We start from the raw sequence: 20,165 nt of genomic DNA, 5'->3' as shown, positions 1-20,165 counted from the left end.
TCTTCTCAAGGTCTATCATGTATATTACTGCCTCCTCATGGGCAATCTGCTGTCCCCGCAAACATCCTCGAATTCTTGTGCCGGTTACAACACTAAGCCCGCCCCTCAGGCCAAGACCAGACTGTTTTCACAAAAGGAAAGATATACTTTTCCTGAGGGCGTGCTTAAGAATCTCTGAGGCCAACCTGGGCCTATAGTCCACTTCTCCAATCACTGGCCTTCACCCCTTTTTCCCCGGAAATGGGATTTGTAAAAAGCCATCCTGATTTACTGTAAAATCCAACTGCTACAACCTGGTTGCGTTTTACACAATCTAATGTCTTCTTGTCCCTAAGGAAAATCCATTGGGCTCGGGCAATGCAATTTCCCCAAATTAGTCTCGTCATAATTTGCGACTCTCTGTGATAGGCTGTAAATTCAGTACTTGAGGCTCACAAAGGATAGCATTCATCTGTCCCATTGTGAAATGGGAAACGTTTTTATAAGCAGCCCATGTCCACTAAAGGGACAAGAACTATTTCCTGTTTGAGAAGGCAGGGTGGTAACAGGCAGTGGTCATTAAAAGTACTGCTTGCTTCTCCAAGGCCACCTGGCTTAATTGCCAAATGGGAAACCTGTCCCATGGGTGCAACTTTCTCTTTACAATTAAGTTACCTCCCCAAATCTGGGATCAATAACTGTTCAATGGTTTGCCATCGCAATTGTAGTTCAAACCAGTGATGCATACCTTTGCGAATAAGGAGTCTATTCTTTTGGTCAACTCCTATAACAACTTAGAGGAAGATCATTTTCTGATTCTTTTGCGTAACGTACAGGAGAGATTAACACAACTCTATCAGTTGAAGGATGGACAAGGGGCAACTCATCTTTTATGGGGAGGGGATTTCAACCTCCATCCATGCCCACAGGCGAAATCACACTGCTGTGGGATAGTGGATGAATTCGAGGTCCCATTAATGCACTTTGTTCACACCAAGGTGGGGAATGTTATGAACAATCTGCTCTCTGACTTGGACCTTGTAATAGCTAATCGTCCAAGTCCGGATCAAAACTCCCTCCATCCGACCTACGTGGGCAGGGGTTATCAAACGACAGTCGATTACATTTTCCTGTCCCCTGGATTGCTAGACATAGCCAAAGCTTTTCAGGTTATTGCCAACTCACTGAGCGACTATTTTGCACTGAGGATAGATCTCTATCTAACTGAGTATAAGCCCCAAAATATAGCAATAGCAAAAACTCTTGCCCAGAACAAGCTAGAGCTACGAAAACAGAATGGCTACACAATAAAATGGGGAACAATTAATCCAAACGAAATCACAAGAAAACTGGTTGACGTGGCATACCCCAATATAATCAAATGCTTGGATCTTTCGGTAAACCACGAAGAAGTCCTAAATAACTTTAGACAAATTTTAGAGAAAATTAAGGGACTACTCACTACAAAACCAACGCCCAAGAATCCTATTAAAAAAGGGTGGTTCAATCATAGCTGCACCATAGCCCTTTCCAAACTAAAACTCGCCCTACATAATAAACCCAGAGACGTGGGACAGATCCAATTCCTTAGGTGCCAATACAGTAGGGAACGTAAACTAAGAACCAAAGAACTGAAACAGAAACTCTGGGAAGACCTGCACACGAGCGCCGTCCTAAAAAATAGTGAGGCCTTTTGGCGAACTCTTAGATCGCCTTATCTCACTGATAATAATAGTCCTAAGATCGAAGTGGCCATAGACGAAGAAACATGGGTGGCCCACTTCACTAATATCTTTAAAAACAATTCAATCATAGTTGGGTCTGCTAACACACTTCCAAAAGTAGAATATCCAATCCCGCTGCTTTTTGACATACCCGACTTATTAGTAGCTCTGGAATTAAGCAAGAATGGGAAAGCCCCAGGCCCAGATGGGGTCCCGGTGGACCTATTTAAACACAACTTGGACCTCTGGGCCCCTATTCTTACCAGAGTGTGCACAGCCGCCGCAAACGTGGGACTGCTAAATTCCTGGACTAAGTCTATCATGGTCCCCATTTTTAAAAAAGGGGACCGCCAGGACGTGAAATGCTATCGCCCCATCTCATTGCTGGACTCACTTGGCAAGGTTGTAGGGAGAGTAATCCTTGAGCGACTTCAGCAATGGGGTGAGGAGAGAGGCATTATTTCCGATCTCCAGTTTGGTTTTCGAGAGGGGTTCGGAACGGTAGAGCAGGCCCTCAATCTCAGTCCGATTATGGGTAAATACGTGCAGGCAAAGAAGAACATGGTCTGCATGGTCTACGTAGACATGTCCGCAGCTTTTGATTGCGTTTCGCATGCAAAACTATGGACAGTCTTAAGGCAAATGGGAGTGGACCCCCCCCCCTTTTAGATTTTCTGAGGGAACTCTATTCTAGAGCCTCGGCAAGAGTGCGCTTTGGCCTGAATGGAGAGCTGACGGCATCTTTTGGAGTAGAGCGTGGAGTCAGGCAAGGGTGTGTCCTGGCCCCCTTTCTTTTCTTATTGTACACCAATGGCCTGGAGCCAGAGATGTTGAGGGGGGCCCAGGACCTCCCACGTGTAAAACAGCGCCTGATTCCCGCTCTGCTCTATGCGGATGATGCTGTCATTCTCGCGCGCACACCGCGCGAACTGCAGAATTCTCTGAATAGATATACGACTTTTATGGGCGGTCTGGATCTACAAGTGAACGTCAAAAAAACGTTTGTCATGATATCAGGTACTAGGAAAAAAGGAGTAAAAGACATCTATCTCGACAACCAAAAACTAGAGGTAACTCCCCAGCACCCATACCTTGGAATCATGATAGACGAACGACTGACATGGAAGCCAGCAGTAGAGACAAGATGCCATCTGTTCAGAAGATCCATAGCGGCCCTGATGAGCTTCTCCCAGAGATTGGGGATGAGGGCACCAGCGGAGCTATTGAAAATCTATAGTGCCAAGTGCCAAGCCATCGCCCTGTACGGAGCGGGAGTCTGGGGACACACAGATACCAGTGCCTTCCAGGTAGCAGAAAACACTTTCCTAAGATTTCTTTTAGCCACCCCGAGAGGCACTTCAACCTATGCCTCTCATTTAGAACTAGGAATTCCTTACCTAGAAGATTTGCTCAAAATTCAACCATTGATGCTGTGGCGGCGCATTTGGACTTCTGTCAAAAATGCACTGACACAGTCAATTGTAGCTGATACAATGGCTCTTGACCAGTCCTCAAAAGTAAAGTGGCTCTGCTACATCAGAAATTTCCTTAAAGACCTCGGTCTTGAGAAATATTATTTCCAAACAGAGACCGTAGTTGCCCTTCCGAAGAGAGCCCTAAAGCAATTAGCACTCGGTCATTTAGAGACATTGAGATTGACCTCCGAGCCGTCAAAACCTTTGGTTCTCCACGCGAACCTGGTTCAGACAACTTACGTTATTCAGCCGTATCTAACCCTTCAGGTCACCACACATGAGAGAATGCTGTTGACAAGATTCAGATTAGATACTTTTTTTAGACTGGTTGCTTTCCCCGCGAATAATAGCTGGGACGCAAGTCTTCCCTTATGTCCCTGTGATGGGGAATCAAACCAGTCCAATATACATGTTATCATGTTTTGTAAATTCCATCACGCACACAGGAAAATCTGGCTACTAGCAACACTGAGGCGTTGGGGCCTTAGACAATGTCGGCCTGCAATCCTTCGCCTCCAAATGCTGGAATCTGAATCCGTTTGTTACATTGTCCTTAATTTCTTAAAATGTATTATGAAGCATAGGAAAAACCTGTAAAAAGCACCTTGGAATTTTACTTCGACGAACTGAAATGTTTTGATATTCTTCTTTTAAAATTATAAAATCTTCTTTGTATGAATTTCTTTGGAACCTATTTTTGTAATTTGTATTTCTCCGCAAATATGTAAATTGTATTTTTTAAATGTTCCTTTTATGGTTTTCCTTTGTGAAAAGCCGAATAAAGAAATTTTTATATATACCTTTGTGACTTGTGAATAGGTGAGGGATGCATCTTTCACAACCTTTCGTATTTCAAATTCAGAATGATTGAACTTGTAAAAGGTATTTTGTACATTTTATAAAGCCATTACGCAGTTGCAAACCCTTTGATTTTGTAAAACACGGGGCTTGTGACTGTGTTTTAAGGAACGTTCCTTGCTTCTGTACCACCTTCACCCTCGAGTGCCATGAAACCTTACATATATCTGCACCCTCTAGTGCCATGAAACCTTTCAGATATATGCACACTTGACAAAAGGCTTGTACCATAGCATAACATTGTGTGATTATTAAAGTCTTTCCTGATGGTAAAGCAGTGTGCAGTTGATTATTGATATTGGGGTGCATTTAACGTTTGGAGAGCCCTGCCGTTGCCTGTTCAGCAGAGACTGGTCCACTTCACTTAAACATATCCACCACTTGTGCAGAATTTTACAGAGTGCTCTCGCATACAATAAAAGTGCCCTTATAGTATAAACGTAATGCAGGACAGGCCACCATATCATGGTCACCTCCTAGGCGTTATTTTAGTTTGACTTAATCGCTGTTTCTTTGAAACAAAAATGTGCTGGGAGTTTTCCATTGCATGAGGGAGTCCTAGCTGACTTTTCCAGCACAGGGGTGCCAGGCCTTACATGGCAGACACAGGTGGGAATATCCGCATCGGAAAACCTGCTCTAAATAAGATAATCCTCTCAATATTCGGAAGCTGTCAGACCTGTGGCTGGTGGACCACCAGGTAAGAGTATCCCACGTGAAAGCTTGCTGAGATTCTGCCATCAGATGGCAGCCGGGCCACCATTTATTAGTATGCCACGTGAAAGCTTGCTGAGATTCTGCCATCAGATGGCAGGCGGGCCACCATTTATTAGTATGCCACGTGAAAGCTTGCTGAGATTCTGCCATCAGATGGCAGGCGGGCCACCAGGTAAGAGTATGCCACGTGAAAGCTTGTTCAGATTCTGCCATCAGATGGCAGGCGGGCCACCAGTTAAGAGTATGCCACGTGAAAGCTTTCTTAGATGCTGCCATCGGATGGCAGGCGGGCCACCAGGTAAGAGTATGCCTCATGAAAGCTTGCTTAGATTCTGCCATCAGATGGCAGGCGGGCCACCAGGTAAGAGTATGCCACGTGAAACCTTGGTAAGATTCAGCCATCAGAAGCCAAGAAGTCTCCACCAACTCTAAATGAAGCGAGGCAACCACAAGTGTGGAGGAATGCCATATCCACCCATTTAATGCACATATCCTGTGGTGCCACACCCTAATTGAGGCCATTATCTGCAGTTCCCATCACTACTACCATACAAACGTACATTGGCAAAGTCAGTAGATCTGGTCTTGGCAAGCTTGTGCAACGGTTATTTTTTTTGTTCTTAACATACGCCCCAAGAGTGTAAAAAAAGAAATAAAATACTGATGTCTAAACATGGTGGCTTTATGCTTGCACTTAAGACTTTACATTCATTAAAAAAATTGTAAATAGGCATATTTCGAACAGGCATAGAAATATTTTTTTTGTTTGTTTTAATGCACAGGATTCTTATTGGCACAAAGAAAAGGCATTATTGGCTATGAGTTACTTTCATGTGAGGACTAAGTGTAGACACACAAAGATGACAACAAATATAATAACAAGCATTTGCAATGCAATAGATCTCGCATTTACGTGAGTTTGAGCTATTGGCATTATAAATAACTGCCTTCTATTTATGTTTTAAAAAACGAAAAAAAGGCATTGTCATTTACGATGTCAATAGCTCAAACTCACGAAAATGCGAGACCTGTTGCATTGCAAATGCTTGTTTATACATGCATGCTCTTCCCTCAACATGTAATAGATATAGAAGAGTTAACAAACAGAACAGTGCAAGGAAATGTCTGAAAAAATTAGTGTTTCTTTGCATGCCCACACTCGTCAGCAGGACTCTAGGATCAGTCATGTCCCTCCCTGGGAACAAGAAGAGCATCTCGTGGCGCTACACTGCCTCTGCCCATTGGGGTTAGTGGAGTGTGATGCCATCGGGAGGTCATGAGAACGCTCCTGAGGGCATGATTACTTTTCAGTCACACTGACCTTTCAGAAAGGGTCATTCCACTCTAACATGGCAAGATTCTGTCACTATAAAACTAGTGTAAGAACAGGAAGATGGCAGCAGGGGCAAAGATCGGAGCATCATGGAAGTAAGTAAGTAAATAAATAAATAAATAAACAATATATCGAATTTCTCAGAAGAACGGAGATAGAAAGACATCGAATACTGCGGAAGTGACCGAAATACACAGACTTTCCTTAGTGAGAAAAAATATAATTCGCCCACCGAGTCACAATTCATCTGCCCTACTTCGCCCCACTCACCCGTCAGGTTCATGTAGAAGGGCTGCCGCTGCTGGACAGCCTCATTGCATAAGTGAAAGCACAGAGGGTGGTGTTAAACACAAGAATATACATGCAGGTAATGACGTGGTGAAAGCAGTGGCGTAACAAGGCTGACACCAGCCATTGTGCAAAGAAGGAAAATGCCCCCATATCCCCTGGATTGGCAGTTAAAAAACAGGTATAAGCGGGGTACAGTGGTCCACTGAGACCCCTGGGTCCCAGTGCAACTGCACCTCCTGCACCATTGATAGCTAAACCCCTGAGCCGAAGTGCCCTCTGTCTGAGCCGGTTCTCACTTACACCAGAGGTTGTCCTAATTTTAGCGCCTCGTCGGTAATAATAAGAGCTATATAAATGCACGTACAATAGAATACCATAATCAGAGGCTGCTATGAATTCAGAGCAGGCTAAGGGCACGAACAACAATTGTATTAATACCGAGGAATTCAGCATATTTCTTGCAAAGTGAGTAGCGTGCAATTCCACGCTATTCTGAGGTCTTTTATATAATCTCGCTCTTAACCGAAAATGTTCTGTAAAACCTCTGCAGAGTTTATCACACTTTCGAGTAATTTTCGTTATTACTAGTTTGATTTCTCTCGATTCTGTAAGTGTCCCAGCCGCAAGGTTGTACAGTAACTCTTCTGGCGGGAAGGCAATCCGAGGCACGCGCTGATTTCTGGCCGAGATGGATGTCGAATAATATGAAGTTATTTGATATATTTTTCCACGTAGCGCCATCCTACGTGGCCTCTTGGCGTGTGTTGTCAGCAGACACGTCTGCGCTTGTCTGATTTGGCTCGCAGGGCATCTTCCCTGGTGCAAGGGGTAGTCGGCAGTCCCTGGCTTGTGCGTGTGATTTGGTTCTGGAGAGTGAGCTGTTTCCCTTGGGTGGTGGGTGTGTGTGCTCTGAATCCAACCCATATGAATAGGGTGACATGGGGGGGACTCTGTAAGCTAATTTGTAAGGGTAGCTCAGAGCAGCAGCCCTTCTGCTTAACCCACATCAAATCAAATGGTGTTGTGTCTCTTCCTTGTGTGCTGGGGAAGCTCACTAGACGCAGCGCACATGACAAGCAACAGACGAGTCCATCTGAATGTGCTGCTGCAGCGACCCTATGGCCCCCTAGGGAATATCTGAGGCTAGGGATCACTTCCGTATTGTTGGACATACAGGGCCTGGCCTGGCCGAATTCTTGGGATGTGTCAGTAAAGGGGATCCTGTGCTCCTGCACATCTACTTGGCGGCAGCATGGACCTGGCCTGTGTGGCCAATCAACTGCAACACTTTGTTCACCTCCATCCCCACTGGGACTTGCAGGATAAAATAAATAAATAAACCGAGCGCGGCGTCCCTGAAGCGGGCACCGCAAAGAGTCTTAAATTCCCAAATAGAAGAGTGAAAGAGTGGGAGCAAAAAAATAAATAAATATACTGAGCGCGGCGTCCCTAAAGCGGGTGCTGCACTGAGTCTTAAAGTCCCAAATAGCAAAGTGAAAGCGCGCCATATGACTGGACGGATACAATGCCTGAACCGCCACGAGCAAAAGAGACGCGGTGTGCGTGTACGTCTCCTGTCCAAGCAGGCACGGTGAGCAGGAGACAGGGAGCGAACAAAACATGCCTCCCTTCCAATGAAAAGCATGCATTTTGGACCCCCGCCAATCAGAAGCATGGGTGGAGCTTCCACCCCGCTTCCAAAGCAAAATCAACAACAATAAATCTTGCAAGCTAGCAGCGCATGCGCTGCGTCGTAGGCGAGACCTAAAAAGGTCAAAGAGAGAAAAAACATTGACAATGTATTGCTCTGTCAGCTAACATACACTTCTTTTAGGCGGATGTGGACAAGTGAAATGTAAAATGCTGTTGGGCACAGTGCAAGAGAGCCAATGGCTTAAGTGAGCTTTCCTCATCCTCATACCGACTCTGAAGTGCTGAAATCACAGGCAGTGCCATAGAGATTCATGGGATACTGAAGTGTCATAGCTACAGGAACAAGCCATTGACAGTGTTTTTGCACAAACGTCTGTTCTGAAACTTTGCCACTGTAACAATCAACAGATGCAAACTTAAGACTGATACAGAAAACATTTCTGAGTATGCACATACACACACACACTACCTGGGAACTGCTCCTGCACAATCACACAACCTCCTGAAAAGACTAACGCCCCTTGCAGGCGTTGAGGTTGTGAGTTCATGATGATGATCCAAATCACACAGTTTGAAGTAAATAACGCAGCCACTAGAGTTTAAACATCGTTGTCAAGTGCACCCCATGGAAAGAAATGTGAACATGGCTGTCTTGTTTCTGAAGTAATTGATGTTTCCATTGTGCAGAGATGAACCAGCAAAGTGTGTACAATTAGAAAAGCATCAGGTGGCATAATGGACAAATGTGTGAATAGTTTCAGCATGGACTAGAGCCTTGTGCTAAATTCAAAACTCCCAGTGGATTCAAATTGGACTGATTTTGTGCATCATTTGGAGCAATGCAATGAAGTCTGCTGGCACCACAGATGGCCTTCTTTAACACATGAACACATTTAAACAGGGGTACTCGCATAGAATCTGTTTTAAGAGGCTGCAATCATTCAGGCATTTCATTTTGTGTAAGAAAACAGCCCTCAGTTTGGACTGTTGAATACTGGTTTTCGACTCTGGTGGTGCACTGGAGCCTGCTAACCAGGTCCCAGCGCCAGTGTTCTTTCCCTAAAGGACATTAACCCCTTATAAGTTCCTAGTATATGATACCCAGAGCATGTGTGTTAAAGTGGTCACCAGGGCCTGAAGCACTGTTTGTGCCACCCTGAGTGACTCAAGTAAGCTACTGATAGCTGGCCTGTCATTGCAGACTGCAGGAGCATTGCAAACTGTTTGAACTTGACTTTGCCCTCACCATGTGTGACAAAGTCAATCCAGTTTTTTTAACCCCTTCTATGCTCATGACGAGCTCAGCTCGTCATGCAGTACACTGCTCGTGTGCTCATGATGAGCTGAGCTCGTCATGAACAATGGGAATCAATGAGTTTCAGCGCTGAGGGAGAATTGCTGTAGCATTGATGGTGTTAATATGCCAGTCACTCCTGAGGAAGGCCTCCTAAAGCCCAGGAGGCAAGGTGCTGTATATCAAAGATTTGGACATATAAGTGCAAACTTGTATGTCCCTATAGTGGCTTTGACCATAGCATGGCTAGCACCCGGGCTACTTGAGGTTGGCATCTCCATTATGGTACAGCCTAAATATGTCATATTTGGTATCACACAACACGCCTTCTCACTCCTGACACAAATTTTATGTTGAAGTTGATGTGCCATGCACCCAGGTTGCTAACTAAGAAGTTGTCCACCTGGTTGCCTTAGCCTTTCCTGTGCTTTGGTTGGCAGTCCGCGCTTGCTGCCGCAAAGACAGAATTCTTACCCCCTGCAAGGAGGCGTGAACTCTTCCAGGAGTCAGAAACAATGATTGGACGGGAAGGAGGTCACACCTCCCACCCTGAAAGGCTGGCTGGTGAAGTGGCACATCAAAGGCTGCACTGCCTGTCCTATGCAACCAGGATGCCACCCAAAGGAGGAAACAGCCCTCCCCCTAGGCACATTTGCACCCTGGCAGGCAAGAAAATTAGTCAGGAGGCATACACCCCCAGAAGGCTAGCCACACCTCTAAGGTGGGCTACCTGGTCTGAACAGCTGAGGAGACTTCTGCCATTTTTGAAAGTGGTAGAATAGTTGGTTCTGGGTATAAAAGGTTACCTATACCCCCCAAATGTGGTCATTTCACTGGTCGATTAGCCGCCCGTGGGGGGTGGGGGGGTATTCCTTTGGACAGTTACACACACCCCTAAATTTAGGATTTAAGGGATACCCCTGACACCAGAACCTCAGTTCTGATTTAACTTGTATCAAAGAGGACAAAGAAGAGACTACAGTCTGTGACAGCAGGATTTTCACGAACCAAAAGAGGGAGAGACTGCACCTGTGGCAACACTCCTGGAACTGCATGATCGACACTCATTGTAGGTTAAAGTTTGGTTCCTTCCAGACTGAGGGACCTCTGCAAGAGTTGGAAGCAACCTCAAACTCCCCTGGACTAGTAGCACTAGTCCCCTGCAAACTGCAGGTAAAACACTCTGGATCCGAAGAATCTATGACCGTTGGAACCCCTGAGGGATCACCCAAATCCAGAGGGTCTAGTGCATTGGGGGAACTCTAGTCCTGCCCTCCATGAAGTTTTAGACAGCTACTGAGTTCCCTGGGACCTTCGGACATCGAAGTAACCACCTGCTGTGCTTACCGCTGCCAAGGCGTGTTGGTTGCCAGTCCAGCAACTGACCCCTTCACACAACGCTGCATCAAGAAGGAACTCCATCCAACCTGCTCCCAGTTCCCCTATAGCACGTGAAAGCAGTAAAAGCAGCTTTCCCACTGCTCCCGTTCAGCACCAGGGACAGCCTGGACAATTCTGCACCAGGGCTCTACGGGCCAGGTAAAATTGAATTGACTGCCCAGGCTTGGTCCTGGGACCCTCATCACGTTTACCCTCCATGGGTTTCACGCAACTTGACCTGTAAGTGACCGATTATCGCTTATGATTTTACAATTGACCTCAATGATAAAGTTTCACTGTATTATTTTGCACTGATTTTATATTGCTTCTAAAATCCATATTTCCAGCTATATGTATCTCATTCCATTCATTTTGGTGTCTAAATTAAGAGGAAAATCTGTTTTATTTTTATAATTTGGTGGCGGATTTCTTTAGAATTTTTCGATTACTTAACGTCCATGTTGGTACTCTGAAATGCTTAACACATGTTCCTCTAGTAAAGTCGGACTGCTCTTTGCCATTCTACCAGGTATGAGCTAAGGATTTTGTTACTGTGAATCCAAGGACCATCTTTGGGGTTTGTGAGAGTAATGCATGTTGAGGCCTAACCAGCATCACCACATAATACTCAACCTTCCTACATTTCCTCAAAGGGTCTCTGAGCAGGAAAAGGTAGTGCAGGCTCAACATAGTTACACCATGTCACACTAGACTGAGCAGTGTGTTCAAAAGTATTTTAATAAAACATAGTCATTTTGTTTCAGGATTGTGATGAACTATCTTTTGTAGGATTGATTTTGCTTAGATTTCTGCACTTACATTAGCTTATGAATACTGCTTTTGATCATTTTGTTTAGATGACTTTCCTGAATCCACTGGAGTGAAACGGATCGTGCAGGCCCTAAATGCCAATGTATGGTCTAATATGGACATGAAGCCAGGTGAGTAACTATCGTGGTTTCTTTTGTTAGTACGCTATAGTGAAGCCCTCAGGTATCCCATGTTCACAAGTATATTCTATGGTAAAATCACCCGCATCCTTGTTAAGGCCATCAATACGAGCTCAGGACCACTAACACCAGTAGCAGTCCATTATCCTCTGAAGTTCCTGCAATAACGTAGTTAACGCTATTAAAAACATGCAATTGAATGTTTATTTAATGTCAGCCAATTTATATTCAGAGAACCCAGGCATTACCTGGCTATAAAAAAACTTTGCTCTTTGACTCCTACTATGCTCTTAACATGACCCAAGGGTTCACTGTTGAGCTTCGGGCCTAGAACAGGATTTTCAATTGACATAATTTTCAGTTAGTATGTTTTTTTGGATTATTGAACTTCCCCCCCTCTATAGGGGGCCGGACTGGTTGCGAATGAAGATGAATTTGTGGGCTAGTCATTTATGTCATAATAATGCCTGCAAAATATTTATTATTTATTTTTTTTTCACAATATTTTATTCATTTTAAAAATAAGAATACGTACAATTATGATAGAATGCAGTACATCAGGGCAAAGTAAACACTAAGCAATTAAAACATTTAAGCACAAATATATAATACTATATAATACATGTCAGAGAAATAATGAGATCACAACCAATATAAAAACAACGTATAATATGTAAAGATTATTTCATACTAGAATGAAAAAATATTTGTTGTATTGCACATATTCCAAAAAATAGTAGACTGAGAAAAAGGAGAAGAGAGAAAGATAAGAGAAAGAAAAGATAAAAAAGAAATAACAGGGAAAGCAGGAAGAGAGAAAGAGGGGGAACACTATATAAATAACTAAAGTGATAGATAAAAAGTGATACAAATAAATAGATTGATAAATGATAATTGATAAATGATAAGAGAGAAATGAGAAATGGGGGCTTCCCCTGCAGTGGAAAATAAATAAATGAATATATTAAGAAGTAGAGACAAAAGGATATTGGGCTACTAACTTGAGAGGACAGGTCCATATACTTATCTAAAGACCTCCAAATAGTATTAGAGATGAAAGGAGTACAATGTTTCTCTTCTACAGAAGTATGCGCCCTACAAAGAAACTATACCCAGGCCCACCAAGTATGGTAGGACAGGAGATTGAAGGATTTCCACTCGGTTAAAATATTTTTAACAACCATGGATATAAGGAGATCTAACAACTGCATATCAGTATTATCCAAGGGGAGAGGAGTTCATGCAGCCCAAAGACCCAATAAAATCATAGGTAACGAGAGCTCTACTGGAATATCAAAGATTAGTGATAGATGTTTCTTAATCAAATCCCAAAAGGAATGTAATAACGAACATTCAAAAAACATATGTTGGTGAGTACCTGAGACTAAATTGCAATTCCAACAAAGATCATTATCTCGTAATTTCATCTTGTATAAGCGAGCAGGGGTCCAATGTAGAAGATTCTTAGAAAAGAATTTATATTGCATAAGAGAAGGTGCAATCTTATTCTGTAATGAGACCTACCCAATTAATTGCCAAGAATCTTGCGAGATATGTTTGACGATATCACTATCAAAATGATGTGACCATTTATCTTTTGTAATATTAGCCTGAGAGGGGAGTGACGTAGATAAAAACTTGTATATTTTCGAGGCTGTAGGACCTGAACGTGACAACATCAATAAGAGTGAAATAGTAGCCGACTCTTTACAAAGAACAACTCTAGAAAGAGCAACCTTTAATTTTCAAAAGGAATAGAAATCTATATTAAGATTATATGTGCTGGCTAAAGAGGAAAAGGGAAGAGGATCATGATTGGAATCATAAAGATGTTTGACCAATGTCAGACCTTTAGAAGCCCAGGAAGCCATCGTAGCAGGATCAATATCAGTGACAATCTTAGGGTTATACCATAGTGAAGGCCATCTCGTTTTATTAATGGGTTTGGACACTTTTTTTTATCAATCTACTTAAGAGCACTTATTGTGTCTGAAATAATACGGGATGACTGGGGTAGCACCAGCTTAGAAGCAGTTGGATAGGAAGGGGTAGAAAGAGGTGTACACAGCTCCAATTCAATATACAACCATGGGGGGGGGTATGAAGGGAATCCGATAAAAACCAAAGAGCACCTTGAGACGATAAAGAGGCAATTTGATACAAATTCCAATCTGGAAGATTACATCCACTCAAAACAGATGGTTTTCTAAGATGTTTATATGCAATTGTGGCGCGCTTATCATTCCATAAAAATGTTGACTTAAGTGAATCAATCTCCCGAAAAAAGGTTGAGGAGAGTTTCACAGGTAGCATGGAAGATACAAAGTTAATAATAAGAGTTATCATCATCTTAAGAGTTTGAAGTCGTCCCCACCAGGATATATATTTCGGAGACCAGGAGGACAAAAGATCTTTCACCTTAACTAGAATATGGGATTCATTATAAGAAATGGTATCTAAAATGTTATTGCAGAACCAAATTCCTAAGTATTTAATGCGGGTCGACTGCCATTTAAAGCCAGCCTCCCCCATGTGAGAAGGGAAGCACATCGCATTAAGAGGGAACATTTCCGTCTTTTCTCTGTACAGAGTATATCCTGAAACTTGTGAAAACTCTTTAATGGTACTAGAGATAGCAGGAATGGCAGTAGCAATGTCTTCAGAAAAAAATGAGAACATCGTCTGCATACGCTGCAGTTTTAATTGTATGTGGACCAAATTGAAAACCTTTAATATTCTCATTCAGATTGAGTAACCGAAGAAGAGGGTCTATAGACAAAAGAAGAGGTAATAACGGGCACCCCTGTCTAGTACCTTGGCGTAGAGTAAAAAAGAAGACGTAGCCCCATTAACTCTGATGTTAGCTTTAGGTTGCGCATATAAGGACATTACCATATTGATAAAGGAATCGCCTAAGTTATGAGATTAGAGTACTGCTTGTAAAAAGGGCCATGACACTTTATCAAAAGCCTTTTTCGGCATCCAGAGCAATCGCTACCGAAGGGAAAGCAGAAAGCTTCACTTTCTCTAATATGTGACAAAAGATTCGAATATTATCACTAGCAAGTCTCCCATTTACAAAGCCCGTCTGAGACCCATGGATAAGACTAGGTATAAGGCCTTCTAAACGTTTAGCTAGGATTTTAGCAGAAATCTTAGCTTCCATATTTAAAAGCGAGATTGGACGAAAAATGTTAGGGTCAGAATGATCTTTCCCTGCTTTCGGAATTACGACAATGGTAGCCTCAGCGGCTGACCCAGACACTTTGCCTGATAATACAAAATGGTCAAAAATTTCCTTAAGATATTTTATTATTGAAGATGAGAAGGTCTTGTAAAAATCAATAGGATAAGGCCCTGAAGCCTTCCCCAACCGAGTCGTCCGAATGGCTTGAATTATTTCATCAGAATCAATAGGTCGTCCCAGAGCAGCCATCTCTGACTGCGAAATAGTGTTTATAGGTATCAAAGACAAAAATTGCTGACACACAGATAAGTCACATTAAACTTTGGTAGTATAAAGTCTTTCATAAAAATCACAAAAGACGTGTAACATTTCTTGAGTGTGAAATTTCCTAGAACCGTTACTGTCATTAATACAGGAAAACTGAGCAGTGTTGCCTTTAGTGTTTTGATACTTTAAAGTGGCAGCCAACATCTTACCTGCTCTATTTTGAAGCAACAAGCGTTTAGATTTTTGCGCCTGTACCCCAATATGTGCTCTCTTAGTGACAATAGAGTTGAAAGATTATTTCAAATTTTTAATATCTTGCAAAATGGACTTATTGTTAGAGCTTCTATACAACCTCTCTTTGCATTTGATCTCATCCCCCAAAGATTGCAGCGACTTTCTGATATCGCTATTCCTTTTTGACATTTTCTTGATAATATGACCCCTAATAGTACATTTAAATGCATCCCAAAGAACAACTGGGGACCTCACTGAGGACTCATTGTCATTGAAAAAATTGTCAATCTCCACCAAGAGTCCTTGAACTTCATCTTTGTCACCCAAAATCTCTGTGTTAAGACGCCAAGTACGAGGCACTTGTTTATCTGCCAGAGAGGAGAGTAAATGAGACCGCAGCGTGATCAGAAATAACTATCGGGTAAATTATAGAATTACTCGTGTGTTTTAAAAGAGCAGCATCAACTAGAAGATAATCAATGCGCGAAAAACTAGAATGTGGGAAGTCGCTACCGTAGGATAATGTAACCTCCAAACGTCAGAAAGCTGATGAGGAGCACATATTAAGCATTTGTTTATGCGACTTAGGAGGACTAAATTTAAAAGCGGAATGCCTATCTAAGATAGGATCCAAAGGTAAATTAAAATCACCTCCAACAATTGTTCTAGCATTTTGAGGTATATCAGAGAGTTTTTTATTTATTGAACACCAAAAGAGTTGATCATCAATGTTGGGAGCATAAATATTCATAACATATAAATCATCGGAGCCATTGGGCAAGCGAGAGAGCAGCCATCTGTATCGTGCTCAGCAGAAACTATAGACAAGCCAGAATTCTTGGAAATCAAGGTTACAACCCCATTCTTTTTACCAGAGGTTTCAGAACAAACAACATCCAAGACCCACTTTTTCCGTAGAAGTAAAGCTTCCTTAAACGCAATCTTAGTCTCCTGAAGAAGAACAATATCACCAGATAGGCTTTTACAATAATCTAGGATCTTGGATCTCTTAACAGGATGATTCAATCCATGAACGTTAAGAGAGATTACGTTTAGACCAGACATAAATAGACCTGCCACAAAATAAATAAAAGCATCTGATACCAGAGAGGAGAAAGACTATGCAACCTGATAACAGGTACATGAGTAAATGACCAACAGAAAAACCAGAAAAAATGAACCGAAGCAGGAGTCCCCAAAGAAGAAAAGAGAAAAATAGGAGTAGAAGGAACAAGAAAGAAAGGAAGAAAGAGAAAAGATGTTTCAAAGAAAAAAGGAGCATATAAAAAGAAAAACCCCACCGGGGGATGTATGTTGAAGACACATTGCATGGGGAGAAAAAAAGTGGAGTCACAACCACAAGGGCCAACACTACCAGTGCAGACCGCTCGAAAGTAAATATGTCATTAAGCAACAGAACATTAAAAAAAACACATGAATCCTATATTGAGAACATTCTAAGAGAATCAGAGGATAGATAATCCAGAAACTGCTAAATCTAAGAATAAAAAATAGCATATTCAGGTAACATGAATATTAATAAGAAATATATAAATATCATTCAAGACAAAGTTCGAATAAGGCATCATAAATAACAATAAAAGGCATTATATTTAACAAGCTAAGATAACATAAGTAACCATAATAAATATGATAAATTACAGGCTAAGGAAGTATTCGATTAAAGCATCCTAAGTAACAATAATAAATATGAGAGATAACCGACTAAGGCAATATTAAGATAAGGCCGCATAAAGAACAATAATAGATATTATAAAAACAGCCTAAGATAATATTAAGGTAAGACATCATAAATAGCAATATTAGACCTACTAAATAACGTCTAAGCAATATTAAATGAATGTGTCATAAATAACAATCTATAAATTATGAAAAGCAGCCTACGGTAACACTAAGTTATGGCAGTAAAACATAACAATCATACATATTATAAGTAACAGTCTAGAGCATGGGAATTGATCAAAAGTGATGCAATGAGTTTCAACACGAGGTATTGGGCATTAAAAAAAGGCAATAGAATACATTATAATTTATAACCCACTAAAGTACCCAACACTATAGAAATAGATAGTAATTGTGAACCTATACTCAAATATATAGCTAATTAATTAAAAACAATGGGCAATAAATAAATCACAATCAGTAGAATATAAGAAATGCTATGACTATCTAACATTGTAACATTTAGGAAACAATAATAAATATATAATGTACAGGAAATAAATAGTAAAGTCTACTTAAAAAACCAAACATGTCATAAGTACACTGTGAGAGGAAGTTCTCAAGACTCTAGCATATAAATAAGATAACCCATAAAACTAATGGTAAGGCACAGGACATATGAAACCAACCCATCCGGCACTGAAAGAGGTTAAGAATGAGAGACGCCAGGAAGAGACTTGGACTCCATCTGAAATTCCGATTGATTATCCAAAAAGGTAGAGAGATCTGCAGCTTCATAAAAAATCTGTGAACTACCTCTGAAATTATTCGAAATCTTGAGGGACCTACAAAGGAAAATGGAATATTCATATCAATGAGTCTTCGGCGGAGATTCAAAAAACCTTTTCGACGAATGTCAGTGTCTCTGGCAAAATCCTGCGAGATAGAAACCCTATTGCCTTCCCATTGTAATGTTTTAATCTTTCTCATTTGCGCCAGAATTTGCTCAGTGTGTTGGTGACGTAGAGGCTTAAAAATCACTGGTCTCGACAATGATAATGATTTAGGCTTAAAGGTGAGTACTCTATGAGCACGTTCTATTTCAAAGTCTTCCTGAAATGAAATGTTCAGAACCGAAGGAATCTAAGTAAGAAGAAAATCCAGTACTGAAGGGGCAGATTTCTCACAGTCCTCCGGTAAGCCAAAAATTCGAAGGTTCTGCGATTTCTGTCCTCCTGTTAAGTTAGATCCCTCCTCAATGAAGCTAAGGAGCGTTCCATACCTTGAACATGTTTTGCTTGCTTGTTTGTGAAGTCCTCAACAGTGCTTATTCGAGTTTCCGCATTAGAAACAAGAAACAAGTGAAGAGAGATTTTTGAGATCATTATGAATTGCCACAACCTCAACTTGAAGCAGTGTTCGTTTTGTTACTTTGAGCAATGTCGTGGACTGAATTAAGTATGAATAAAATAGTGTCTAATGTTGATGCAGAATTCAAATTACCTTTCGTTGACATCTCAGGAGTAGGAGAATTTTGTTTAGAGCTCTTCAAATTCCCCTTAGAATCTCTGTCCTTGGGTGCGACACCCATACCCTCAACCATTGGAATGACACAAAAACAATACTCTAAACGGCAGGAAAGAAAAAATATTTGTATCACGGAGTAGAATAGAGTAGTGGTTGGGGTATTAAAAAACACCACAGGTGGGGAAAACAGCCAACAGGTTCAGCATTGAGTAAGGATCGTTGTATTCTTTTCATACCCCCTGAGGAATGATTACATCTGAACCGAAACAGCTGACCACCTAGAAAAACGCAAGCATCCACTCATTTGCAAGAATGGAGGTAGATAGATCCTGTGTAACCAACCAAAGACAATAACACTTCAGAGGCTTGAAATTGCAGCCGGCCTGATGAGCGTTAGATCAAACACCCCACAAAAAAAAGCTGAATATCAGACCGCCATTAAGGCATTAGGATCCTCAAGAAGAATTCTGTCAGCGTCGGACAGTTTGTAAAGGCGCTTAACACCTCAGATGAATGTCCCACGTACACCAAGAAAATGCACTCAGGGAGGCATCAGCAGGACCAATAATTACTCGCTCTGTCTTGGCATCGGCAAAGTTTCTAATCCTGTTGTCATTTTGATGGTACAGCTCGTTGAGATAATTTTGGAGAAAACAGCAAAATGCTGCACCACCAACGAAAATCAGTATGCTCATAAAAGACTACAATTGCAGTCAAAACTGATAAGCACTAGACAAATCATCCCACTCAGGCAGAGATAGCTGGGTATTATGCCACAAATAAGGCGCTAAACCGTCCCAATGAGAGATCTGTCAGCAGCCGCCATTTTGTAGCAGAACTCATACCACAGACAAATGCCTCGTGAAGAAAAATCAGCGCAAAAGAAACAGGTATATAAACACAAGAGTTAACACCACAATACCTCCCCGGAAAAGTTACTTCGAGAGCCAATTTGCACGTGGACAAATTACTTGCTCAGTCACAGCATCCGGAAATCTTCATTCCTGCCGCCATTTTGTTGTGTCAGCCCGATGTGAAAAGTCGGCGTGGAGAAATCTTCAAAAGGGCCCAACCAAAATATTTGAGAATTAGCCACAGGATTCTCAAATTGTTCTGCTGCCTAATGCTGCTACGTGGTGAGTAAAAATTACCCATTCAGCACGTTTTGAGAAGCGCCCACGCTGGAGGTCCAACAGAGCTCAGAGACGTGCTGCCATCTTGGTTGCGCGTCAAACCACGCCCCACCTGCAAAAGAATTATTAACATCATGTAGGCCAGCGCTGACTTGCGACTGAAATCTCTGTGCAATGTGCAAGCCCCAGGTTTCAATTGTGGTGGCTTCTCCGTGCTGCATTCTTTCAGAGAAAATGGTTATTGTTTTCTAGGCCTAATGACATCTGTTATTTGCAGCACTTCTAGCCTGCGACCTTAGTGACGTAAGCCCTTTATTAGTAATATGGTCTTCTCATCTCTGTCAATCCCAGCTTGACTTATATTTTTCTCTATTTTGTATTCACTTAACTGTCTTTACATATATTATGAATGCTGTATATACTCTAAGAATTGTCACAGTTTGCAGGAAAACGCCAATGGCTTTAAAAAACATCCAAGCA

The 20,165-nt window shown here is 41.8% G+C and overlaps 1 protein-coding gene across 1 annotated transcript in view; it reads left to right on the top strand.

Annotated features, from left to right (window-relative positions):
• Window positions 1–20,165, top strand: part of AAGAB (alpha and gamma adaptin binding protein) — a 152,095-nt gene that overhangs the window by 71,970 nt on the left and 59,960 nt on the right. Inside the window, exon 5 of the mRNA XM_078683050.1 lies at window positions 11,562–11,645. Coding sequence (XP_078539176.1) covers window positions 11,562–11,645 — 84 coding nt within the window. The remainder of the gene's footprint in view (window positions 1–11,561; window positions 11,646–20,165) is intronic.

This window comes from Lissotriton helveticus, chromosome 3_1 (genome assembly GCF_964261635.1).
Source record: "Lissotriton helveticus chromosome 3_1, aLisHel1.1, whole genome shotgun sequence".
NCBI lineage: Eukaryota > Metazoa > Chordata > Amphibia > Caudata > Salamandridae > Lissotriton > Lissotriton helveticus.
Note: the sequence above shows the minus strand (reverse complement) of the source record. Positions and strands in the feature narration are given on the sequence as shown.